The sequence below is a fragment of the Pagrus pagrus genome, assembly GCF_965226575.1.
Source record: "Pagrus pagrus genome assembly, chromosome: 18".
Taxonomy (NCBI): Eukaryota; Metazoa; Chordata; class Actinopteri; order Spariformes; family Sparidae; genus Pagrus; species Pagrus pagrus.
In genome coordinates this window covers 10,650,928-10,678,122 of record NC_140202.1, presented here as the reverse complement: position 1 = coordinate 10,678,122, position 27,195 = coordinate 10,650,928, and the positions used below count along the sequence as shown (strand labels likewise).

The window sequence follows — 27,195 nt, the reverse complement described above, 5'->3', positions numbered from 1 at the left end:
TATGATTATTTTTCATTAGCGTTTGGATTAGCAGGCTAAGCTCAGGTGTAACTGCAGGTAAAGGCATTATGCAGCACACTGAGCTTCTCTCCTATTGTATTTTCCTCTATTAAAATCAAGAGCGCTGAAACAGCACCACGATGTAGGCAACTGTTTAAATAAATCCTCTAGCTTGTGTTTTCGGACACTTGCTGGGCCATAAGTGAATATAGAGAGGAGCTCGGTGTAGCAAGTGCTGAGTAAGCACTTCCTCCAGCTGTAGCAGCCGGGTCTCTGGCAAGTGCAGGGCAGAGGAGGGGTAAAGCGGCGGCCAGCATCTTCTACTTCCTCCACATCTCCCTCATTTGTATATTCCCTCATTACCCTTGTGTTCTGGTGAGGTAGGTGCCAGATGGCTGCTTATTTTAAATATAGGGACTGTCCTTTGTGAGAACTGTGCCCTTTGCTTGGATTCAACGAATAATTCAGCTGCTTTAGTAGGAGGGTACTGGGTGAGTATCAACACCTTTATTCCTAGGTGTGAAATACAGTATATTGCAGTGTTTTGACAGTGTGGAAGTGACCTTTGTTCAGCATCTCAGGTCTCATGGGAGTGTTTCTTGAGGGCGTTTTTCTCATGAGATTTTCTCAGTATATAAGTATGTACAAGTATCTAAAAAGTCAGTGTCTACAGTCTGAATGGTTTTTATCCTTTTATCCTTATTTATATACAATAAGGATATGTAATACACCACCTGTAATAATAGATACATATGTCTCATTAGTTTAACGTACTAAAGTGTGTCTGGCTAAAGTATTCAAGTTTCTAAGTTTGAAGCTGCAGTGTTGGTGTGTGTGCAAGGCTTCATCTGATCGGCCTGAGTCAGGATTCATGACAATAAGAGGGGTAAAAACTCTGATGCACCTTCAACTTTTATTCAACATCACAACTCCTGTAGTAGACATTTGGTCTGAGAGAACAGCAGACTATGGATTTCTAGTAGTATGTCTCAACAGAAAAGCACTACAAGTATGAAATGAACAAGAGAGACAGGAAGGTTAAAACATGGCTACAGGCCTGCATGCACAGAACGATGGAGTATATAGAGACTTGTTCTCCTCTAGGTGAGTGCTGTACAAACTGCCCAGCTACCATTCAAACGGTAGGCCAGTCAATTCTGTGCACGTAGCATTGTGTTCATAGAGCTGTTAGAAACCGAGTTGCACGCACAGTCTGGTGTACATCACACAGTAGTGTTGGGTAGCATCATGAACGACAAATCCATTCAAAAAAAGGCACAATCCCATCCTCAACAGTCACCCAGCAAAAAGCTTAGGGAACATACAGGCTGAAGTCATCAGAAACTAAAAACTACAAGTCCCACGGTTGCATCCAACAAAGTGCTCTGTGGATGGATGGTATAGCAGCAACTTGAGTTACGAGAACATCAAATCGACTGAGGTGACAGCACACAATGTGTACGAGTCAGTAAAGCAGTCTTAGTTTCCACTGGTCCTGGGTCAGAAAACAGTCCTAAAGCATGTGTTTTAAACAGACAAAGCATGTTTATTTCAAACTAAAACAATATGTACCCAACATCAGAACATCCCTCTGTTCGGTTCTTTTTTCTCCCCCCTGGCATGTAATTTTCTGTTTGTCTTCACTGTATAATTGGAAACAAATTACAGACATTTATTTTGGGGACACAACATTTTCATGTTTTCCATTTTAAAAATGTTCATTTTTCCCAATTATAAGCAGGTCTCACTGTATGCAGTCTATTTGTTCTGCCGAGAAACAGAAAGCATTGAAGGACACCACAGAAGCATTCACTGAAAACTTTGCAGCAGCATTTTAAAAGAAGAGGAGACAGAAATGTGGTCAGCAACTGCCGTTTTCAAGTATTGTGTGTAACTGTATTAATCCGTTATCGAACAGCCAGGATTTCTTACTCTCTTCCATAGGAAGGTCAAAGCTCATTTTCCCCATATACAATTGAAACATTTTGGTAGGCAATTCAATAAAATTCGCCAAGCTTAGATTAATTAAAATAGGTGGGTTGGCATTACAACTTAAAAAAGGAAAAAGGAAATAAAACACAAAGAAAATTGTCTATCAATATATCAGCTAACGAGCCTTCTATTTAAGTACACTGGTATCTGTGAGAGATAAAATCATTTGTTATTGGTTATCAGACAATAACTGGTGTGAGTCAGTATTCGTCATGTCCCGTGTGGTGGTGGAGGTGGTTTGCTGACATGAGTACAGAGAAGAAGAGACAACTTTACAAAATGATCTTTTACCTACTGAGTGATGATTATGTCCCCTCAGTGTCTGTGACAGTGTCTACCACTGGCTGACTCGCAGCTTCCTCCATGGGCTCACTCTGTTCATTGTCTATGTCCTTAGGAAAGGCAAGCTGCTCCTGCTGCTGCTCCAGTTCACTTTCAGGGAGCACAGAATCGGAGGAGGGTTCTGGAGTGGGTTCAGGGGAGGGTTCAGGAGAGGGCTGAGGGGAGGCCTCAGGAGAGGCCTCAGGAGAGGGCTCTGGGGAGGGCTCTGGGGATGGCTCAGGGGAGGCCTCAGGTGTGGGCTCAGCCACAGTGCTATTGTCCATCTCAGGTCCACTGACCCACTGTGGTTCAGGTGAGGAGGCCTGTTCTTGTGACTCCTCCTCCTCCTCCTCCTCCTCCTCCTCCTCATCCTCATCGTCCTCCTCCTCCTCCTCCTCATCCTTCTGTGGGCTTTCCTGCTCCTCCAGAGAGGGAGTCGTCTCTTCAGGGGGGCTGGCAGCTCGTGTGAAGGCCACAGGTGAGTCCTGGGACGAGGCCTCAACCAGCGGTGAGGCTTGGCTTGGGGTCTCACTGTCTGTAGAAGCGGTGGTTTTGGAGGGAGACTGGGCCATGGGCTGGGGTGGCGATTCTGTTTGTGGAGGGGTCTCAGGCTGGGGTGATGACTCGGCCTCTGCAGGAGCCTCAGTCAGTGGGCTCTGACTCTTGCTGTCAGATGATGGGTCAGGTGATTGGGTTAGGGATGGTGACTGTGCCTGAGGAGTCTCAGAAGGAGCTGGGGTTTCTGACTGGGGCTCAGGCACAGCTGCTTGGCTCTGTGATGGAGGCGGAGACTTAATCTGAACCTGAGGCGGTGGCTGACCCAGGAGAGAGGGCTTGGCCTGAGCCTGAGGCAGGAGTGGTGACTGGAAACGTGGTGGAAGCTGGGGGTTCAATTTGAGTGGTGCAAGCAGTTTGCCTTGGTTCAGGGTCAGGTTGGGGTTAAGAGTTGGGGTTGGAAGCAGAGGTGTAGGTAGGGGGAGAAGGGGTGTCCAACTCCCACGGTCACGGTCACGGTCCCTCTCGCGGTCTCTCTCTTTGTCGCGGTCTCTGTCGCGGTCATGCTCTCTATTGCGGTCTCGGTCTCGGCCTCGCTCCCTGTCTCTCTCTCTCTCCCTCTCGCGCTCTCTCTCTCGGCTGTGGCGGTTACCATTCATCTCCCTCCTGAAGTCAAAATCTCTTTCATCTCTGTCTCTTTGCCTGTCCCATGGGCGTCTTCGCTCATCTAGGTCTTGATGTAGTTCGGCGTCAAAAGGCGCTGCTGCAGTGGCACCACCACCACGGTTCCAGGCCGGTGGCCCCCCAACAGCTCCAGCATTTACTGAAACTCCAGCTGCTGCTCCTGCTGTCCCAGGACGGTTGTCAAAGCGGTTGGGGAAGTTCTGCCCAGGTGTGGGGCGCTCATCCGGGAAGCCTTTTGGAACGCCTGGGGTCTGTAGGGCTCCTCGCATGCTGTCTCGTTCATCAAAGTCCCCTCTGGTTTGGTTCCAGCGGTTATCAGGTGTGAAGCCTGCAAGAGCCTGCAGACGTCCCACTAGGCTGGTTCTGGCTGTCTGAGTCCCTGGCGTCTGGAGCAGGGGAGGCCTGCCTCCTACACCACCTCCTGCTCCGCCACCACCTACAAGGGGCTCCCTATGATCTGGTGGAGGGGTCCTCAGTAGGCCCGTGCTCTGCTTTTCCATTGGAGGGAAGCGGTAGTCCTGGTCTTTGCCCTCATCAGCCCCAGAGGATGACTCGTCTTCTGTCTTGGATAAATTTTCATTGGCAAGGGTGGGGGCTCTGCTGAAGGGGTCGAGCTGAGAGAAGGGAGCCCTGGCACGGACTTGAGCCTGGAGGCTACTGTCGAGGAGGCCAGCAGCCGCCTGGGCGGGGCCCTGCTGCTGCATGAGGAGAGGGAAGCGGGCAGCCACCCCAGGTTGGAGGAGGTTAGGTCGCACATCCAGAGGCAGCAGGCCAGGCATTCTCTGTCCAGGCAGACCAGACTGATGCAGCGAGTGGGTGAGGGATGCTGTGGGGTGCATACCAAGGAGACCCATCCCACTGCGGACCGCATTCTGCATGCCTATAGACAAAACACAATGACAGTAGAAACTGTTCAAAATTCTTCTTGGCCAAACACGATTAACATATATAACCACAAATTAAAAAAAAAACAAAATACAACAGAAAGAAAATCTATTACTCATTCGAGTAAGAACACATCAGCATTGCTTCACCTTGCAGTGTAAGCTCTGCAGCGGCATCCATACCCTCTGTTGACTGTGCCGATTTGTCGTTGACTCCTTGCTGAGTTTGGACTCCCACTGGGTTGAACATACCAGCTCCAGGGATGGCTGAGGCCATGAAGCTACCGGGGATAGTGGTTGGAGGAATCATAGCACTGAACGGTGATTCCTTAACAGCATCTTGGCTGGTGGCCACTGAAGGCTGCACTAGAGCTACAGGTGGGTACAGGAGAAACGATAAAATTGAATCCAAGCTAATAAATTCCTACTGTCTTCACTGACACGTCAATTTCAAAACTATGTGCATGCATTATTTATAATGGTAGCATGTCATAAATACTCACAAGTAGTTGCTGCGGCCAGACCTGCTGTCTGTGCTGCCTGCATGAAACCTGCACAACAGAAAGTTATTTTGGGTAAGAGGGAATTTCTGTAGATCTGATCTCTACATGACCGTCTGCATTATTTACCTGGCGGAGGCTGTGATGCATTGAAACCAGCCCTTATGAAGGGTGGCGGTGGACCGTAACCTGGTGGGGGTATACCCATGGTGACAGGGAAGGTTGGAGGCACCAAACCTACTGCACTGGGAACAGCCTGGGCCACTGGCAGCTGGAGAAAGAGTGATGAAAGAGTGCATAAATTCCCATTATTAGCATAATGGTTTAGTTACATGTTTCACAAGTTCCTGTACATGACCTAGTGGCCTCTATCAAAGTCTCTCTCTGGATGTTTAACAGATCAAAATAGTCCTTATTATGGTAAATAAAGATGCATTGTTTCCATTTTGTCACCCAACAACAAGGGTTAGAATCTGTTACACAGCCCTGCTTCTTTCAAACAAGAAAATCCTCTGGTGAAAATGGACAAAAACAGTGAGCCTGTGTGCACATTACTGTTCACATTACTGTTCACATTCTCTCCTAATGTTGAGACAGATTCTCTTCAGTACCTGTACAGGCATCATGGTGACCTGCTGGTTGAAGGTCTCAGTCTGGGTGTTGGATGCTGCCGTAGTCTCAGTGCTTACTGGCTGACTTGAAACTTCTTTGGCTGGCTCAGCAGTCTTGGCTGCTTCCCACTCTGCATAAAACAAACAAAAAGGTGAAAACAAGGTTTTAAACTCATCAAATTCTGTTTGTATTTGGAAGTTGAGCTGAAATTTTCCAGTTAAATCCCTTTCTTTTTCAATTCTGGTGGGAGGACGGAAATGGGATTTATTTCTTAGAGGATTTTGAGCATTACCACCTCAAAACAAACAACTTAGGAATCGTAGTAGACAACAAATCCACTTAGATGATCAAATGCCAAGAAGTGCCTGTGTTTGGATATCTGTGTTATGCTTTCATCATGTGTGTACAAACTTAGTTTGCATATCCTACTTATATTTAAACAAGCGGTGCAACTGAGTCAGCAGACCTAGTCATTGTGCCAAGGAAAGAAGTTATTAAGTAGATGTGTTTTCACCATCATTAACAGTCTCCTGATCGATGATTCCTCCTTCAGCAAAGCCGTCCAGGTCATCCAGCTTCACCTTCTCCCAAGGGATATAGGTGACACCCAGGTCCACATCCCAAAACTGCTTGTACTCTTGCTTTACCCCCTTGTTCAGAGCCCATGCAATCTGTATCATATACACACACAAAGGTCAAGAAACAGCATTTTTCAAAGTTTTCTGGCAGCATACAAGGATCCATGTGCCTGGAAATCTAAACAGTCTGGGAGTTTTATCAGTTGGAGGTCAATGGAAAATTACATTAGAAAGAAACCACAAGGAGAATGAGAGCACAATCAATCAAATTATAAAGGTAATGTTTGCCTTGATGATTTTGGAGCCAATCTTAAAGGAGCCGGTGCTCAGCTTCTGGCGGGCGCGGTATGCATCCTGTCTGTGGACCATACAGATGTAGGCACAGCCTCTGGGAGGGATCATCTGCAGACACACACAAACACAGATTGCATTACATAGGGTAAAGGAAGGTTAAGCTACAAGACATGACCATACAGTGGAGAATTACAATATGCTTAGATGTGTGGTTGATGAATGATGAGTAAACCAGAAACGGAGAGTGTGACGCTCAAAGAACAGAATTACAAAAAAAAAAAAAATAATAAAAATAATAAAATAGAATTTCACATAACAGATGTTATTTTAAGACCAAATGTTAGCCAGATCAAAGAACTGGCTAACAAGCTGTAACTAAATCAGAGGGTTAAAGGGGGAGAGGTGTCCTTACATTGATTGACTCAATCTGGCCAAACTCCTCGAACAAATTGGTGAGGTCTTGCTGAGTGGCCTTTTTGTCAACCTGGCCCACCCACAGAGTTGTGCTGCACACTAGGTACAGGAGAAGGGAAAATAATTACTCAGCACTGACTGCAAACGGCTAGGAAAATATTCTAAAACAATGACTTCCACTTACCACTGAGAGTTTTGGATCGTATAGGAGGCAGTCCTTTCTTCTGCCGCTCCTTTTCTCGCTCTCGAGCGCGTCTTTCACTTGAGTAAGACCGTGATGACTTCCTCTTGCGATCTCTGGAGCGTGACCGTGACCGCTTGCGGTGTTTACGTTTACGCGAGCCGGAGCGGGACCTGGACCTTCTCCTCTTGGGAGACCTATTGAGAAAACATCAAAACATTTGGAACTCTTTCCAGACTGACTTTTGGTCATATTAACTGTAACACCACAGGTCCACTCCTTTCGAGTATGAATATCTGTTTTCACGGCTCACAATTGCATTGACAACTTTGCAAGTTTTTTGCAAGATAGATAGAAAGTAAGAAAGAAAGAAAGACAGAAAGAAAGAAAGACAGAAAGAAAGAAAGACAGAAAGAAAGAAAGAAAGAAAGAGAAAGAAAGAAAGAAAAAGCAGTTCCTCATTTAGTAAGCTGGACAGCGACACAATGTTAATGTGATGGGAATTTGCAGCGTGTTTTGGTTATTATCCTTTATAAAAATCTTCCATTTGGAACCAGCTATATACAGTCATCTATGACAGTACTGCATCATCAGGGCATCAGTCAGCACTTTTCTTACAAAGTTAAAAGATCAAAGCAGTCAATTCAGCATATTCAGCAATAGTCTTGGCACATTTTTAAAATTCTGCCACATAGATAAGTGGGACCGACCTGGAGCGTGACCTTGAGCGTGTTCTGGAGCGCGTGCTTACAATCTTCTTTTCCTCTGCTTCAAAGATCTCCTCCTCCATACCATCGGGACCCTCGTCCAGATCCATGTCCTTAAAACAAGAAGTTAACTTTTACACATCTCTGTACAGAAATACAAGATATATAGCTAAAGAGGCCTGCAGATTAATAAACATTACCTGCTGTTGGTTGTCTATGGAGTCATCTAACTTGTTCTCAGGCTCAGGAAGCTGTGCCTGGCTGCTGCTCTGAGCCGTCGCAACAGAGTTCTCTTGACCAAAGATTGAGTCCTGCCCTTCAATGCTCATTGCCTGGAAGAATAAAAAGAGCCATGTAAATATTATGTGTCCTTATATAACAAACCAGCTACACAAACAGGTCTAGTCATATTTACGAATGACCAAGATGAGAAAAAACCCATTCTATTTAATGGAGGCATTTTTGACATGCTTGCGGGTCTTAAGGTGTGTGAGGGGCACAGTGGTCTGCGGACTAGAGCCTACTGGATATTCAGGTTCAGATATTTGTATCATCTATTTGCACACACAAACATTACTTCATTTCTAAAGCAACTTCCAACTAATAACTATCCATGTGGTATACAAAGAGCAACTTGGTAGGGAAAATATTCATCTGTAAAACCAGGGCAAACTCAAGTACACACTCCTGGAAAGAATTGTGTGTGGGGAAACTGTGATTGTGTGTGTACGTACCTTCTGTTGGTGCTGCTGGTGCTCTAAAAGCTGCTTCTGAAATTGCTCCAGGTTCTGCTGTTGTAGCTGCTCAGCCAGCTGATGGAAGAGGGAGCTGTTGATGGGCTCCGACACCATGGGCCTGTAAACGGTCAGCAGCTTGATTAGATCAGTGAAGGTGGTGGACACGTTATTATGTTAGTTCTAGTTAAAAATACACTAAACTCACAGCTGAGATGATGAAGTGTCCTTTTTAGATTCCTCACCGCGCTCAGAATCATTCCCAAAATCAAAAGGACCCAGAAGTTTCTGCAAGAAACAAACAACATAATCAAATTAGGAGGAATCAGATGGAGCAGGGAAAAAGAAACTTTTGGTTGCCGACTGCAGCATTACCTTATTAAAAGAGGAGACCCTCTGCTCCAGGGGGTTGAGGCTGTTGGCAGTAGCAGCAGCTGTGAGTTGAGCTGTCAGAGCCTGTAACTGCACCACCAGGCCAGCATCCAAGGCCTGCAGCAGGGACGGCTGGGGCTTCTGCTGCTGCATCTGTAGACTCTGCACCAGCTGCTGCAGCTAGAACAGGTGATAACACAGTATTTGACACATTCTTAACACCAACAGCTACACAAAATGCAGACGTGACTCAAGCTGAAGTTTTGTTTACATTTTAGTAGACATAACACTTAAGGATTGTTATTTACCCATAATCCAAGATTTTCAATTGAATTGTTTATGAACTGAGGAGCTGGGTGGTCATGTTCACTAACCTGTTGTCCCTGGGGACTCTGCAGGATTTGCGCCACAGCAGCCACTGTGTCTGTGTTGGTTATCTGGGATGCCCAATCAGGCAGACCCTGGACTATGTTAGCTGGGGTAGCTGGGGTTGCTGGGGTACCTGGGGACACAGACACAGAAGTGTTTCAATATGAACCATGAAGTAAGTGCATTTCACAGTGATGTCAAGAAAGATTTCAGAACGCAGAGTGTGGGTAGGTGTGTTTCATTCTGCTTGTGTTTACTCTGACTGACCAGGTGTAGTGTTATTGACCGGGGCAGCACTGCTGGGCATGACTGGTGTGACGCTGGGAGGGGGGATCCCTGCTGCCATGTCCAACAGAGGCTGGATGATGTCACTCTTGAAGACCGCATTCTTTTGCCAGAGGTTCAGGACTCGCACTATCTTACTCTGGAAACACATGGCAAAAAAAGCAACTGTGAAATGACAGTAGGCTGCTTTAGGACAGGTGCTGCCTAAAAACGGACCATTTAAACTGACAGTTCATTCAATAAGCTGCAGTGCAGTGCCAACCCCTGATATATTCCTCAAAACACCTATACCTAAAAAACTGAGGCCTTTATCAAGGTGTATTAACTCCAATGAAACCAGGCAAGTTGCAAAAATGAAAAGCCACAGAGAGGAACACAAAACCTATTAAAAACTGTCTGACCTTATCATCTGAAGGGCAGCGGTAGAGGTGCTGGAACGTAGGGATGATATTCTTGCTGAACCGTGGGGCAAAAACATCCTTCTCTGTCCCAAACTGGTGTCGGGACTGTCTGACAATGGAGTCGATGACGTATAGCCCCGGGACTTTGTATTCTGGTTTGCACTGTCGACACATAAACAGAAAGCTGGTGTTTAGATATTTTATAACAGTGAAACAATCTATGAAGTTACTGTCTTTATACATTACTTGAATGCACCTATTTAGGAGTCCTAATAACACTTCAAGTAGATCACAAGCAATTTGTAAAATTGGTAAACGGAAATGTATTGACATTCTTACAAACAAAACAAAAAAAGGTATGAACATTTTGTGCATTGTGGTTTATCTGCCAATTTTTTTTTACTGCACTTAGCTGACAATCCTCATTTAAAATAAAACTCACCTTCTGTATGAACTTCTCCACACTCTGGACAACATGCTTGTAGAACTGAAATAGAAGCAAAGGAAAGAAAAGTTTTGAGTGAGCTGAAAAGCAGTATTTCAGAGCAGAGTTTAGAAAAAATATACAGTGAAGCTGAAACTAGATCAGTAACAGCTCTGGTTAATTAAAACCTGAGAAAGGAACAGAAAATACATGACTGGGCTGAGCATGTGTTCTTTTTTGGCAGTTTTAGAAGTAGTTAGAAGTAGATTTAGAAGGAGTAAGATTTGTTTTAATACAGTTTCATCCATTGAGATTTTATCCTTGTTTAGAGAGACTTGCAAAAGACATATGATTAATACCAAAAGTATATTTTTCAGTTTTGGGCCATGTAACAGAAAGATGCAATGAATCAAGATCCAAATAAGAAAAACTGATTACTTTCTTATATGAGAAATAAGTAGTGTAACATCCACCATCCACCTGTATGTAAGCAAACTAAACTTATCAGAAACATACATTTAACTCTGATGCTAAATTCTGACCACAACATGCGAACTCATACTCCATAACTTTGTAAACCTTTTAATAGGTGGAGAGGTAAATGCATTTCACTTTACTGAAACAGGAGACTAAAAGACCGCAATGGTTAACACAAATGATAACTTTCATTATGCTGTTCACTTTACGACTTGGCTAGATTCAGTCCACGTACTCTTTGGTAAAATAATGGTGACCTTGCATGACCTTATTAAAAATGTTGTATATTGTTGTGGCATGTCACAGGGAGTGAGATGAAAAAGGCAGCGCAGGCTGCAACAAAGTTCAATTTAATAACCACAAAATTGCCAATTATTGCGAAGGTCTTTTTTCTTGCAAAATCATGTTTCCTCAGCCTGGGGTTTAGAACTCTAGCTTTAATCTATAAACTTGTGCAGACTCTGCTTTACTTTTGTGCATGTGAAGGTTTAAATTTAGAGGAAATTTATACTGTAAGTACTACAAGTTTGTGGCTAACATTTCATCTCCTTGTCCCATACATTATTTTCTTACTTAACCTGCCCAATTAGGGAAACCAAAGATGCTCTATTACATTGGTGGCGGTGTGTTTCTCTCAACCGTGCCGTTGTAATTTGCATTTTCTTGGCTTTCCAGATAGCCGGCTAACTTTGTTTCAAGCTTCTGAGGCTGAACACGGCAGAGTTACAGACATGTGGTGCAGATAAGACCTTTTTAAACCCACCACAGGGATGTATGTCTGCGGTGAGGGGAGACAATTTTCTCGGCTAGGTGAGATCAGTGGCTCAGAGAGACAGCGTTGACTACAGTGGTGTGCTAATGTGCAACGACTGTAAAACATGTACTGTAAGTGTACTAAAAAAAATCGAGCTTAAAAACAAGCCTTAGTTGACACATTTTTGCCTGCATGGTCAAAGTCTATAAAGTATCTGTCATTGGAAGAAAATGTATATTTCTAATATGTATTGTGAACAGGTGAATACAATGATGACAATCACAACCAGTCCTAGTCATTTTGGACCTCCTTATCTCTGTCAGTCTATACAATGGCTCAAGCAGACACAAAATGATTCTGCTGCTGAACACGTTTGACTTGTGAGAGAGACGATGCTAAACCTTTCAATAGCACCACCTTGGCCGCTGTGTACAGTTAGAACTCTCTGTGCCACTGCTGCTAATATCTGACCTTTCAAATTATATCCAAACAAAGTATCGTCCGAATAAGAAGCTTAAACTTCAGGGAAAGCACAGGTCAAGTTAGACAGCCAAGGAATTCATTAAAAAGGTATTTTGTGCAGGTTCACAAACAACGTATGATGATGCACAAAGGTATTTAAATTCATGCCTCAGTGTTGGATGAGAAATGTTTTTGCTGAAGCTTTATACATTAATACACAGACACAACTGAAAGACCATGCTATACATTTACCCTTTTCATAAAACTAACATGGTCCTACAGCCTTTATTTCTTATACATATAAAATACATAAATGGTTCCTGGTAGGACCTTGACCAAGAGGGCTGAACCACTATACACTTGAATTAAAGCAATTAAGATTTGCTTTTAGCCACACCAAACACAAACTCTTATTAAAAACGCAATTTCTACAATCAGCCAGTAGATGGAGTCAAAGTACAAGAGGTTAGGGGCCAGAGTTTATAGTTTGTTATCACAGGAACCAAATACAGGAATATTGTCATTTCAATTAAAATAAGTTCAAAGGTGACAGGTGAAAAGTCTGTCAGGCAACGGCAGGCATGCTCACAATATTTTATTATGTAAGCCAAGATCACATACAAGTCAGTAAGGGGTTACTGTCAAAAATAAATGTTCACTTATAAAAATATAGTAATGTATGTTGTTGCAAATGCAAACTGTTTGAATTTTTTTTAAAGAAACTACATAAATATCGAATTAGTTAAGTTGAACAAATGGCATTCTTTAAAATCTTTAGTCAAACCAAATCAAAACAAAAAAAGAGAAGAGAAATTTGTTGTCCAATTTGTGCAAGGAAACTATTCATCAAATCGATCAATATAATACACATCTAAAACCCCTATCTCTCCAGTTGAAGCAATAATTACCATTATTTAATAAAATTAATAATAATAATCCTTAAACTATGCACACTCAAGGAAAACAGATTTGTTCAAACAAGAGCATGAAAAAAGTTCAGGAAAACAACACAGGTGGCAGAGAACAACTGCAAGAAATGTCTGAATAGTCTGAAGACTTGCAAAGATTAGCCTGTGACATTGGCAGTACACATTCATCAAATCAAACTGAGCTGGGCACTGCAACTGATTCCCTGAATTGATTTATTAAATAAGTTTTACATGATCCCAATTTGATTTGACTACTGATTGTGTTTCGATTAAATATCAATTTGGTTAGGAATAATTCAGTTACAATACCAGTTTAGCTTGGATATCAAAGAGACTCTCAGAGAACTAATGCTGTGAATAATCTGTATATCTGCTTACAGGTTTAGGTTTGGCACTTCAAATGTTTGAGTGTTCTTAAAACAAAGCATGGTACTTGTGTATTCATGCAACTTCAGAAGTAATCATTTGGGTGTATATCCTTGCATATGAAAATTGCGACCACATCAGGTTACTTTTGGGTTTTGTCGCAGATCGGATTTTTTTTCCTATATTGTACATATGGCTTTACTTTTGCCCAGCTCTTTGCTGTCCCACATTATTTAAACCTGAAATGCAACAAGATATCTGCCTTTAGGCTTGGCAGTGCCCTAAGTGGAGCGGCTTCGGCTGTGTGTTTTAATTCACCTGAGGCAATGAGCAATACAATATTGGGTATAAAAGTGTCTGCTAAACCAGTTAACTTACTAGTAAGCAGTAGCCGTACTAAAATCACTGAAAAGAGCTGAGACAGAGACTAGTAACTCAAAAGAAATCGGAGTTCTTTAAAGAATCCTGCTCAATGACATTAATAATAACAACAACACAAACCTTAATAAATAGGAAGTAAACCCATCTAAACACAAAAGAGATATAGGTAATAGGACCAAAGAGCATATGCTGTCCCAATGAGCCAATTATGATACAATAGTCAACACTGACCAATATTTACAAACAGAACATGATACTCAATGAAAGTAGGACCTGAAAGAGTGACGTGTGAAAATTAGTAACTCAGTCTCTAAATTCAAACAATAACAAAAGAGAGTATTTGATGAAATTGTGAACTAGTGTGGGATTATGGGAGTTGTTGTCTTCATTGTTCAAAAGCAAAATTATTTGTATTTAATTAAAGTATTTGTGCTCCATCATGAGTGAGCAATACAAACAATGGTAAACAACAAAAGGAGTGGCTTGCTAGCTAGTTTGCCAACTTCCTTCCTCAATTTCTGAAGTATCATCTAGTGTTTCCCATGTTTCCTTCAAGTACCCTCTTCAAGTTTTACAGGAAACCAAATAAAACGCCTAGGTAGGTAAAAGTAGCAGTCTTGTTTGGCTAAATAAAAGAAGAGGTAAGTTGGATTGTCTGTACACAGTGTTTATTTGCAGACAGGGTGCATGAAATTGGCTGAAAGGTAAAGAAGCTGTGAGTAGTGTCAGCATTGAAATATTGGGCTAATGCCTTTATGAAATAAAAAGTATTGACTTTTAAAAAGAAGGCATTCTGATAGAAACATTTTTATAACTAAATTCCAATTTAAGTATTATAAAAATAATGAATGATGGATTTCATTTGAATCATTTCTTAAGTTAACCAGTTACTCAAGTGCATTTAAAATGATTGACTGATATTGTCAGGAAAAGCGTATATTCTATCACTGAAAAGGTTAAATTTCCATTCCACCATTTCAGTATACATCACAAATTATTTTTTTAAATAAGTAAATAAATTAAAAACAAAAACCAAATAACGTGATTTGTCAGAAAAAAATACGTTTAAAAAAAAAAATTAAATCAATCAACGTTCTTTAATGAATATAATTTATTTCTACACGTATGGTATGGCACGGTACGAAAGTCTTTCGGGTGCCAAGCACAGGCAGATATTACCTTTTTATCCTTAAATGTACACTATGAACAAAAAATCTAACTCTAAATCTAATCAAAGATAATATTTACAATATAAATGAGGTAATAGAAATAGTTATTTCATATATAACTATTTTATTTGAATTAAGTCCCCAAAACATTGTTTTAAACTAGAAAGGTAGCTTCTTGGAAGGGTCCTGCAAATTTAAACACAGTAAAACAACATGAAATTGTGTTGTCCTTTGAGGACTAGTTTTTTGTTTTTTTAAAATTCAGTTTATTCAATCCTGAAACTCTATCAGTGAAGTAACTAAATAGTGCACATTTAACAGTGTTTGAGCCAAAATCGTTTTTCTATTACTGTGGTTATACAAATGTAATTTGTGGTGGTGTTTGATTGCTGCAAACAGGATTGTTAATACAGGTGTGTGCCTCCCTTTTTGTGTAGCAAGTATTATCTCTGGCATCAAATCCAATTGTGACATTCCCAGACCTTAAACATCCAGTAACCAAACCTGAGAAACCCAAAACTGAGCAGACATGCCTTTCTCACACAAGACAAAACCCATACTCATACACTTGTTGCTGCAGTGTGGACCGTCTCTAGGCAACTGATCAACTGCAGAGCATTATTAAAAGGGCAAAGGATAGTTACAACTTTGCAACATTTACCCTGCCTTATCTACAGTACATTCGACAAATGACTGTACAAAATACATTCAGATTTCAGCAGTGTTCTCACCCTCACAAACCCACAGACCCATAGGCTTAGGCTACCTTATAATGACCCTGCAGTTAGGTGAGTTAAAGTGACTGATAGGACCAACTGGAAAGAATAGAGCACAAGGAAACGAAAAAAGACAGATAATGTGGATAGCAGCACAGATAAGAGCAAGCCACACTATATCACTTCAGGTTAGGTCCCTCTTCAACCAAACATTCTTGCCAAATTGTCATTTTCAGCCATAACTGTAATGCTGAAAAATATACAGTTGCACACAGTGGTCTGATCTTTTTGCTGTGCTTATTTTCTGTAGTGTGTTCCTTTCAGTGGCCTGACTGTCTCCAACTAACGCTTGTGAAAGTGTTGTTATAATGAGTTATTAAAGAATCAAACATGTATTTTAGATTAATTAGATATACACACTTAAAAAAAAAAAAGACAAATTGTATATCAACTCGTGCATGATGCAGGGGTTTTCGGTATATTACATATTTCTATTGTAAACAAGCATTCTGATTCAGTCTAAATGCACTGTAGCCACAACAACTGCTTGACAAATGGTACTTGAGCCACGTTTCACGTTTCCTGTTGGGGGATCTTGATATGTGCCCTGCTGGTTTCAGTTCTATTGACATTACTTTTGACTAGTTGAAACTCTAAGTTAGAGTAGCTTGTACCCTGTGTATGACCACAAAATAAATCTACGTAAATTTGGACTCACTTTAAACTAAGAACCTCTTTATTAATCTCTCAAATTTTTTGGCAGATTGAGCAAAAAAATAACATTCTCTGACAATTGATATGCAAATTGTGAACACATTTCCAGATTTATTTTACTATGCATGTATAGTTGCTGTTTTCTTCTTATATGGAAAACCCAGAAAGTCAATTTCAATGAGTAATACATCCTATTACCAATTTAGTAAACACATTACTAAACTGTGTTCAGCATGGTGTGATAACCAGGGATTATTTTAAATCTATTCTGAGCCACCTTGATTTCAATGTTGATTTTTCAAAGATGGTAAATGCCGTTTTATAGAGGGGTTGTACAAGAAGCATGAGGTTTTTCTTATTTTTCTTTTTTTCCAATGATAACCTGGTGAATATAGTCAGTGTAAGAATGCTAATACACAAATTACTTGACATTATACAAACGGCATAAAAATAGTACAAAAATAAGGGCTGCATGATATGATAAAAAAATCCCAATTATTATTATTATGAAATGTAATCTGCAATTGCGATATGATTCACATTAAGGAAGGATGCTCGTTTTTATAAAAATAATGATGATTTGTTATTTGTTAGGGTCTATACCAAACAAAAATTATTTCTTCCATCTGGAGAACAATATTCATATGACAGGGCATCTCTGCAGAACAACAGTTCTTTATCATAATGCTGCTTTGTCACACTTTATCTCTTTTTGTTCTTCAAAAAATTGCAATTTCAATCAGCACCAATCTAAATTCTTTATGCCGTTATAAGGAGGTTAAAAGTCTGTGGATTACTATATTATCATAAGCAGCAGACTATGAAGGGACATTGCAGTGAATTGGGCCTATTCAGAAGAAAACAGTAGTATTTACATATACTATTGACCATAGCATGGTTACATCTACGGGCATTTTCTTCAAAGTCCAGATGCTTAGAATAATATGGTGATTCTGGGCTAAAATCACAAGTATTTTGTCATTGCTGTACTGGTGATTTTTCTCTCAGATTGCCGATAAAATAAACTCTGCCGTTTTGAATCATTTTGTGGAGCAATCATATAAGAAAGCACACAAAAAGGCTCTAGCAGACACTTTAGTGTAGTAGGTGTTACTAACATTGACAATGGCTTTGCTCTATTTAAGTGTCCAAGTAATCCACGCAAATGTGACAGCACACACAATACCTAAAAGGCATGTCAAAATATCTTCTATGAAAAAGGCCCATCAATATTTCCTGATTCAGGGGTCAATCCCTGTACCCTTTCAAACAGGCTGGTCATAGCCCTATGATTTCAAATGTCATAGATCAATCAGACTGTCTCACAAACACAGCCAGAAAAATAAATACAATTCAATAAACTCCATATTACCCTGAAAAGTTCTATACGAGTATGCAAATGTCCAAATTAGTTTGATCGGACATTAAACACAAGACTTTACCCTGCAAGCTCCCGAATACAAAATCTGTTTAAGTCAGATTGAGCCCATGTGTGAACAGAGAAGATCACTGTCTGAGAGTGTAGCTGCTTTAAACTCTTTCTAAGTTGCTTGTATATTGCGTGTACTCTTTCACTGACATGTAGTATTGATAAACGTATTAACAGCCATCATTGCACACTGCGGCATCAAATCAAGTATATCTGGAAATGAAATACTTATTTTAATGGGAAAAATGTCTCGGACTTTCTAAAATACACAGAACCTAAATTTTGTTTAATGTCATCTCATTGTACAGATCTGTCATTGATTTACATATAAGTCTAGATAATACTGGTTGTAAATTTACTCCGTATGAGGACAAAAGGAGGCTTGGTTCGAAGCTCAACAGCCCAGACCCGACCACTGTTTTAGTGTTTACAGTATGGTAATAATCTTTTCTCTGAAGAAACTTAGGGATAATATTATTGTAAATAAACAAATGTACAGGGTTTGATGGACACATTATGCTGCATTTATCGAGTATCAAGCAGACGAGAGCTAATCTTAGAATCACTAACCAAGTCCCTTTGACTAGCTATACAAATTTTACAAAAAGACAAAATAGATCATAGATTAGCTCTCATACTATGACACATGATGAATGCTGGTCACATGTGCCTCAGTTATCTTACTATTGAAGGTATCAAGCGAAAGACAAAAAGTGATGACATTATGTCATAAATCAAAGAATTGTGATTTGACAAATGCACAAACTACTTGACGTGAAGAAAAAAATTATTAGTTTGAGAAATTAATCCCATTTTGCTAAATCACACTATCTAAAGCAGCCATTATAAGGGAAACAAATGGTGTCAGGACGGTCACTAATAATTGTGGGGAGGATCAGGCTGATGAACGATGCCATCATCCATCCCTGATGGCTCACAGCTATTGACCACTGAGTCCTGTACCATCGTAAAATTGTGATTTAAAAGGCGCCCCACCAAAGAGCACAAAAAAAAGTAGTGTGCCCCCTCAGAGTTGTCGTAAAGCAGGAGTTGTAGTGGGAGAGATGAATGAAATGAAAAGATGTTTGTTGATTCTCAATACGCTAATGTTATGTCTCCATGTGCCATTTATGATTTTCTTATCAAACCTGCTCAGTAAGGTGAACAATTTGGGGCTGTGTCTTTTCTGCAGGCTGCCGTTATTGTGCCTTTGTTATTCACCTTTTCTTAGTTTAGTTTCTCAGTATAGCTAGCTGGCTGACTTTGAATGTGATCATGTGATTATCAATTTGTATTCGCATTACTCGTACGGCACCCAGCTCAGTGAATTTCACTGTCTGGAAATGCGTCCGGATGACTGCAGCTTCCTGCGCTCTGTGCCCAGTTCTCAGCTATGGAGAGCCTGTCCCTTGGTCTCCAGTGAGTGGCAGTCTCTTCATAGGCGTGTTAAAATCAATAAATAGTAACGGTGACCAGCAAGTAGACAGACTGAATCAATATGTTTTACCACATTGGTACGAACCCAAAACAAAACAATTTTGCTGTGGTCTGACTGCAATAAATTGATCAAAAGAATGCCGAAATTACATCATCATAATGCCGCCTTGTAAAAAGCCTGAATACATGCTTCGCCAGGTCTGTCAGCAAACTTTAAAAATGCTTGTTCCCTAGATGGAGTTCAGATCGATCAGGTCTATGCTGTGCTGAGACAGGTAGTGAGCCTTCCTCACACACCATCCTCCATGCCAGCTCCCTTTTTCCCCCTGATTTGGTAAAAGTAGACGACGTGCTTTCATACAGCTCTGGGGGTCTGAAAACGGCTATGATTAGTGATTATTATCCTCTCCTCTATTGCGGTCCACTAATGTCCAGACATCAGGGACATCAATGTCATGATGTCAGTGTGAATGACAACAGCGATAGGTTCTCGTGACACACAACATGAAATTCTTGCTTGAGTTCAATATTTTCAACTAATGCAAATGATGTTTGCGCCATTCACTTCGCCCGTAGAGAATAAACGCAAATTTGCATCTTTTAATTGACTTTGTATGTAATCTAGACTGTATTCACCTCACATTTGGTCTGAACACACAATAAGGGGAGACACTGCCTCAAATTCAGAAACACATACGAAATATATGAAATACAGCACAGACTGGGACTGCTGCAAAATCACAAATACAATTTAAGGAGGACTGTTTACAAGATTGCTATTATCACAACGCTCCTATATGTGATTGGGGAAAAGAGGGAAGACGCACAATATAGACAATCGACCAGACACACAACATCCAAAAAGAAAAGAGAAGGCTGTCTTCGAGCTGAAAGGCTGTTAAAAGGTCACTGCAACTGTGGGTGACGTATTTCAATGGACACAGTTTAAGGCAGTAGCTGTGTACAGATGTCAGGCTGAGAGAGTTAATCTGTTGGCTGCTGGATGATAGAGTATCAACAATTAGCACCAACTGTTTAAGCAGAGCAGTAGAAATTAAAAATATTTGAGTTACACTGGTTTAATTGCAAAAAAAGTCTATGTTGAAAACAAACTTACAGCCTTATTGCCTACGCTAGTTTTGACAATAAAGTGCCAATCTTTCCTCTGACTTCGATTTGATCATCCAGATTTGTAGTAGGGCTGTCACTCTTTTTTAAAAAAAAACTTAAACTAGTGGTCCAACGCGGGGAAACAATGTATATTCTCTCTGTAACAAAATGTCCTAACTCAAAATTGACAGTGTATACATGAAACAGGCCGTGCATTGCACTCACTCTCATTTCTACTACAAGTTATGTTGCACCATAAGTAAAACAGGCTGTATGTCTTTTCTTTAAAACTTTTCTTTGAATTTCATGGGAAAAGTTACGAGGTGTCAAAGAAAGAGGCGACTAATTCAGAAAAACCGAAGACATGAAAACCAGAGCTGCAGGACTTTTGGGACAGCATTATCTCTTCTCCTATCGTAAAGGTTGTCCAGTGTACGCTATGCTAACGGAGATACTATAGGAAGCAATGAAGAGCAATTAGAGAATGTGAAGAGCTCTTAACATGGCTGCCTCTTATATACTTTTGGGTTTCTTTACTCAGTTAGGAGCCTTCTTACGCAAAAATGACTTTTCAACTACAACCCTGGACTTTTCTCTACACTAATGCAAAATGGAGGTAACTAGCGCGGTTTGCTGAATGGATAAACATGACACCAAACCTTCATAGACAACAGATGGAAAAATTGTGAATGAATTAAGCCTGGTTGCTGCCTTTAGAATGTTTTAAGAATAATAGCATTGCAATGACAAAAAAATCTTGAGTCATCATTTAGGTCTTCATTAAGGGCAGCTGAGGCACAGTGAATGAATGCTTAATTGTACAATATACTTTAGGATTAGACTGTGTGAGTCTGAAGAGTAATTAGTTCTCATTTATTCAAATTTGACTTTTTTGTCACTTTTTTTTTGAAGTGACAGCCCAAATGTATTGTTAAAAACCAGGACTTGAAGTCTATCTTAAAAGCCACAACCAAATCAGCTGCTTAGACATCTTCAACTGCTTTCATACCGTCTGTGCCAACATGAAAAAAAACAAAAAAACAGCCACACTGTGTGCAGAAGACATGAATCACTGCTGCTGTCAAAACAAACATTCACAGTATGTACTATTCAAGTGACAACCCTCAGGGATGAATTAAATGTATCTAGTTGGTGAATATTGTTAAATGAATGCAACAGTAATAGTGGCTTGATCTTGTATGACTACTAACTCTACAAGATTCTGTACAAGGTGTGTTTTATGAAAAACACCCCAAAATAATAACTCTGTTAATACTCCTTCACTCTCACCTACAAATGTGTGAATATTGAGTGTATATGTGATGCCCTTGATGTTGAGGATGAAAGCGGAAATTTGCTGAAACTGTGTGTGTCATGTGTTAAAGCAGCACTTTACCAACCCAAAGGTGAACAATGGCAACTTGTCCATCTGCATTCTCACAACTCCAGAAACTTAACCCCTACACCAGCTCATGATTACTCAGTCCCATCAATACGTAGTGTGAAGCAACACAGAACATATTTTGACTTGACTACCAAGACAAAGAGGTATATCAACTAGACAACAACACAAATATTGTCATCAGACAAGTCAAGAATTAACTAGACTGCACCTTCAACTTTCAAAAACAGGCGAGGGCTCAAAGCCAGCATCGACCAACGTATGATAACCAGAGGGGGATTATAGCCCACAACAGTGGCAACAGCAAATTCCCCGCTTCTCTGGGTGTGTGAGAGCAAATTAAGTTCAAAAGATTTGAGTCTTCTTCCATCTTCCTTGTGAAACAACCCATACTCCTACCTAAGCTGGTTAGGGATTCTCTTATCTCTTTGTAACTCTCTCCACCCCATCCTCCTGCTTCACTTTCAGTGCTTTGGGGGAGCTGGGAGAGCTGCTGAGGGAAGGGGAAACGGGTGTTATTCACAAGCAACTTAAGGCACAGCAACACCAAAATAACAGCAGTTCCTTCAAAAACAATAGTAAAAAAGGACAAGGAAACACATTACCACAAGATTTAATGTTAAGAACTGGTGTCCTGGACTTTTGCTGTCAGGCATTGAAATCTTCGATAACTACATATGCTGTTGAAATTATATATATTTAAAAAAGGATATTCATTCTTGACCTTTATCCCCATAGCATCTCAGTGATGCAGTTTTGCATTTCTATACTATAACCACAGATGGTCATAGGGACTTGGTCAGTCTACTCAGCCTTTTTCTTCTGAGGCTTTTAATAAGCACAGAGTGCAGGAAACCAGTCTTTATAGTGTAATGTCGTGGGAAAGAGTCTTTCTACCATTCTGAAGAGACCAAAATATCACAATCTACCTTTAACATGTGATCCATGGACATTTATGGCTGAGTGTAGAGCAATGCTTTTGTATTTGTTTTCTTAAAATCAGACTACAATGCGAGAACAAGAAATGGTTCCTCAATTGGGTAACATTTTCAATAAAACCCACTTGCAAGATTTGAAAAGGCAGACAACAGACTAGGTGACCACAGGGTTCTGTAAGTTAAAACTTAAAACTTCAAGGTGCAGCCATACTGTAGCAGATGATGGACAATGTCAAGTCAGGCTGTATACAAAAAGGGTGTTCCGGCCATGTTTTTTAGTCCTCTGTGACACGCCTGTCTGGCATAACAGATTGACTTCTATTTTAATTAAGATGACGGTCTACATAGGCTATTTAATGGCTTGTGTTAACCAATTTGCATGCGTAACTGAACCAAAACATCTTTTTAGGATTTAAGTCTATTTTACGAGCATAACTACAGTGTTTAAGGGCACCGAGTGCTACCAAAACAGCATGTCCAGCGTAGCCACTGGCAGAGGACTGAAGCGACTGTTGTGTTGCCACAGTGTTAAAATATTAGCAAATTAATTTAAGTCATACCATTACAGTGTCTGAGATTTTTACCACCCATAGTAACACTCACATGTACAAGCAATTCCACTGTAGCTCTTTTGTCTGTGTATTCAACCTGTCAGCTCTCGCGTAATGCTGAACCTCCATTTTGCGATCCTCTTTTACATGCAATCATTTATTTTATTTTCACATTTTTCCCTCCGTTACTCCAGTATTACCATTATATAATTTCTTAAACTGCCAAAAAACAACAAAAACAATAAAAACACACTGAGCCTCTACCGTAGCGTCAAACTACATTCAAAACAATTTGTTCACTTACACATCGGAAAAAAGAGCTGAGGCTTTATGTCACAGTACGAAAGGCATCGATGTCAATAATAAAAGCAATGATGGCTGAAATCCATTTAACTGCTTGGTTTTAGGGTCCTTGTGTTGTGCGTGCTGGCTCACTGCTACACAGTCCTGATTTAGTAGGACACTTTAACAGAACAGAGCCATCATTACTATTAATGCAAACATCTGTGCTTTCCCTACAATGAAAAGCCAAAGTGTCTGCTGTGAAAAAGGCCTATTGCTACAACTACATTTAATTGATTTATACTTATGGTGCAAAATGCCGATTCTTACCATTAGTTTACTTTTGCAATGATCGAAAATACAAAGTTTTCGTATACAAGTTTAATCTTTATACAATATAATGCAGTAGGTCCAAATTCGGATATCCCTCTGTGTTTTTACTTTTCAACAGCATGGCTTAGAAATAATTATATGTGCAGCGACAGATTCTTGAATGCCTAATTTAAGAAAATCCAAATGAGCATGTGACAATGTCAGAGCAGCAGAGCTTTTTTTACAACTTAATCACCCTGCACTGATCATGTAGTCTCCTATAGGTGATAATATATTAGTAATAATGGAAACCAACAGCTACGCATAAGGCAGAGATAATTGTTTTGGGAAGAGAGGGAATAGTGGCCTGCTCACGAATGGCTTTGGTAGGGAAAACTATATTGTCACAACATGTGTGAACAAACACAATCACAGAATTGCTAGAAACCAATACATAAAGTCTAGTCTGACTTTGTTGATAGTGACTAGCATTAGTCACACTGCAGGATGTTGATGTGAAGTAAGGCAAATGAACTTAAGTAAGTCCTGTTACAGCTTTATCTGCTGCTTAATACATAAAAGGAGAAACTTGAACAGTTCTCATTTCCCATGACTAATCTACAAGAGAGTCTCTCACTCTGAATGAAGGGTTTGTTGGTTAAAACAATGTGTGTTGCTCGTGAGCGGCTTGCAGCGAGCGTGTCTCTCTCTGAGCCATGTTTTTTGGTCAGTGAAGGAGAGATACGCCTGATTTACCTCCCTTGTCAGATCGCAATGTAAAGTCTGCGTCATTGTAGCACCTCATTAAGAAGTTTATTTAGGGCCATTAAGAATCTCCCCGAGAACCCGATACGATAAGGGAAGAAATTAGACCCAGCAGCTAGTGAGAAAAAGTCCCGACACTACTTATAGGTAAGTATTGGCCAACCTTACGTGCTTTATTCTCTCTCTGCTTTATAAGTTTCTCCAGGAACTGCCTGTTTTCGTGAACTGAATTGAAACTGAATTTTTGGGGGGTTCTTGGAAAAACAGAACAGACTATTTACCAAGTGAACTCTGGGAGAAGTCTTTCAAACACATGACCAAACTAATATTGAATTGAGTTGTGGTCTACTTGCTTTGCTGGTTTTTAGAGACGTTATTTCATTGCTACTTGCTATGAAATATAGCAAGTAGCTATACCCACCCCCCACCCAATCCTGCTGCAGCCCTCCACCTCACGTCGTCAACACATATTAACCCGGGTAAACAACATTGTCATTCATGTTGGTGGGCTCTGCTTGGAATGCACAGTACAGACTCCCATGCATCATGCTAACATGTTTTGGCTTGCTCTTCTCGTCTTGATTCTTTCCATTAACCCCACAATGCTTTCTCAGTGCCTGCCTTGTTTGTGGGCCTACTAAAATCATAAAGTACCACCTAACAGGTTCCTTACCAGTATTGTTTTTAATACAATTTATGATATAGTCATCAGAAGAGCTTATGCAAGTCCTTCACGCTCTTGTACACAACTGTATAATTTATGTGTAATTAAAACCAGAAAATGTTTTCCTATGTATTGTACACAAGTATTTACACATGTAAACAGGATGTCATAAACAACATAAGAAGTGTGGATGGGTTTACTCAAGCTGACATCCCTCAGTAATGGATGCAATCACTGGATTAAGCCAGCCTGGAGTCTATTATTTATTTATTATTATATTTAACGCAACAAAATGTAACCTCACAGAGAGAGTTTGTTGATTGTTCAGTCTTATCCCCAGGTTGTCAAATACTGACACTTTGGGTTGGCAACTCGGGTCGGACGTAAGGATGAGACTGAAAATCATATCTCCAGGAAGTTACATTTTGTTGCTTTATGATCTATTTTGTATTAGTAAAGTGAGTTTGTGGCTGAAACAGACTCACCTTTGTTGGAATTAAAAAAAAATAAAAAATCAATATCAACTGCTTTGCATTCTGTCATTTATCACTCCAAGAACATAAATAGACACATGCCTTTAAGTATGTTGGGGCCTGAAATCTTGACATACGTTGTATTACAAAATAGTTGTGGAGGAGATTTATACGTACAATTTTCTACACAAGAATTGGAAAAGATTTCACATTTCTTTATTCCCCACAACCTGTCTCATTCTTTGTCACTACATACTTACTTTTATAGCCTTGATTCCTGACTTGGTGATCTGGGTCATCTTGGCCTTGGAGATGGGCGGCTTGTACTCATTCAATGAGTACAACTGAAAAAAAGACATGAGACAACAGAGAACATCTTTTGTCATACAATGTAAATAACAAAACATAACCTTATATATTCATAGCTATACGAGAAGAAGTCCAAAATATTTTCCCTTGAGAGGCTTTGTTCAGCATTTACAAAACCTTATTTTTTGGTATGTTTGTGGTCAGAGAGCCATCGATTTTATAACGAGACGATGTAATGTTCGTGGGCTTGCCTCTGACTCATGCCATTTGTGATGATACTCATATATACTCATTACAACAAAATATCAATTTACAATTTAATTGCTGTAAACTATGGAATAAAATTCGTATGACCAGTTTATTATGAGTGTATAATGAGGTGGGTTTTATACGTATCGTGCCAACGGATGGACATACTTTTGTGTCAATGCAGACAAAACGGGTGCGCTAGCTTTGAGCCCTCTGATAGCTGGTGGTTAACCTAGCTAGCTGTCTTAATGAGCTAGTTTATCAAGCCATTTATATTCTGTGCAACCACACACAAATTAGGAAACACCAATTCAGTCATAATTAACCGTACATGCGCATTATTATTTTGCAAAGTGACACTGTAGCGCGAGGTATTTTGACCACGTCCATATTAGTAAGTTAACTAATCAAGTTATCACGCAGCTGATGTGGTTTTGCTAACTTGTAGCTAACTAGCTTGCTCGCTAGTGAACATTAGCACCTGTCTGTGGAAAATTCTGGCTCACTGACAGGCAACCCAACAAGTTGTGTGTTGAGAAATCTATTATCTTCACAGCTTTACTCCCCACAGTCGACATGTGTTAGACACTGAATGCGTTAGCATTAACGGTGTTTTGTTGTGCACAGACAGCGGCCTTGTTAGACAACCCTCCTCTTCCTCTCCTTTTCTGCTAACGATACTTGATGCTAATGTTAGCCCACAAGCTACCGCAATTGTGAATTTAACATTTTCTGCTCTCAACGTGTTCAGAGTTTTTTAAGGGATTCAAACAAACCTCATTGTTAAAGGCTTTGACGGCCTCCATGGTGTTGGATTTCGGCTCGCAGGCGGCTGTAAATATTTACAGATATCTCCTCAATAACCGGTTTGAGACATGCATGCTCGACGTTTGGTGAGATGGAGGAGACTGCCAATATGGCGCATATACCCTCAATGGGAAATCTGCAGAGACCTGCGACCCCTAGTGTCAACCTAGGGACACTACAAGCTGTACCAATCGGCTCCCTTTTGTTTTTGTGTTTGAAATACACAAACACACTCATTTATGGTTAACAAAT

At 40.4% G+C, this 27,195-nt stretch overlaps 1 protein-coding gene across 2 annotated transcripts; it reads right to left on the bottom strand.

Annotated features, from left to right (window-relative positions):
- Positions 1 to 894: 894 nt before the first annotated feature.
- scaf8 (SR-related CTD-associated factor 8) lies at positions 895 to 27,035 on the bottom strand. 2 transcript variants are annotated; one of them, XM_084380483.1, is made up of 20 exons: positions 26,913 to 27,035; positions 25,839 to 25,922; positions 10,266 to 10,310; positions 9,824 to 9,985; positions 9,405 to 9,561; positions 9,143 to 9,270; positions 8,772 to 8,948; positions 8,605 to 8,684; positions 8,397 to 8,517; positions 7,863 to 7,994; positions 7,666 to 7,775; positions 6,959 to 7,152; positions 6,773 to 6,873; positions 6,355 to 6,468; positions 6,003 to 6,159; positions 5,488 to 5,618; positions 5,006 to 5,147; positions 4,880 to 4,927; positions 4,527 to 4,748; positions 895 to 4,372 (listed from the first exon to the last, which is right to left on the bottom strand). In XM_084380483.1, exons 1-20 carry the CDS (start codon positions 26,940 to 26,942, stop codon positions 2,298 to 2,300), a joined length of 4,410 nt encoding a protein of 1,469 aa, XP_084236609.1. In that variant the 5' UTR covers positions 26,943 to 27,035; the 3' UTR covers positions 895 to 2,297. The 2 variants fall into 2 exon arrangements, with proteins under 2 accessions (XP_084236609.1, XP_084236610.1); XM_084380484.1 differs by having other exon boundaries at positions 4,560 to 4,748.
- Positions 27,036 to 27,195: the final 160 nt, after the last annotated feature.

What these genes read in the sequence shown, in the direction of transcription:
- scaf8 (XM_084380483.1), bottom strand. Translation starts at nt 26,942, where the DNA reads ATGGAGGCCGTCAAAGCCTTTAACAATGAG. An exon ending in ACGATCCAAAACTCTCAGTG is followed by an intron (nt 6,874 to 6,958) that starts GTAAGTGGAAGT and finishes TCCTGTACCTAG; the next exon opens with TGTGCAGCACAACTCTGTGG. An exon ending in GCCAGATTGAGTCAATCAAT is followed by an intron (nt 6,469 to 6,772) that starts GTAAGGACACCT and finishes GTGTGTCTGCAG; the next exon opens with ATGATCCCTCCCAGAGGCTG.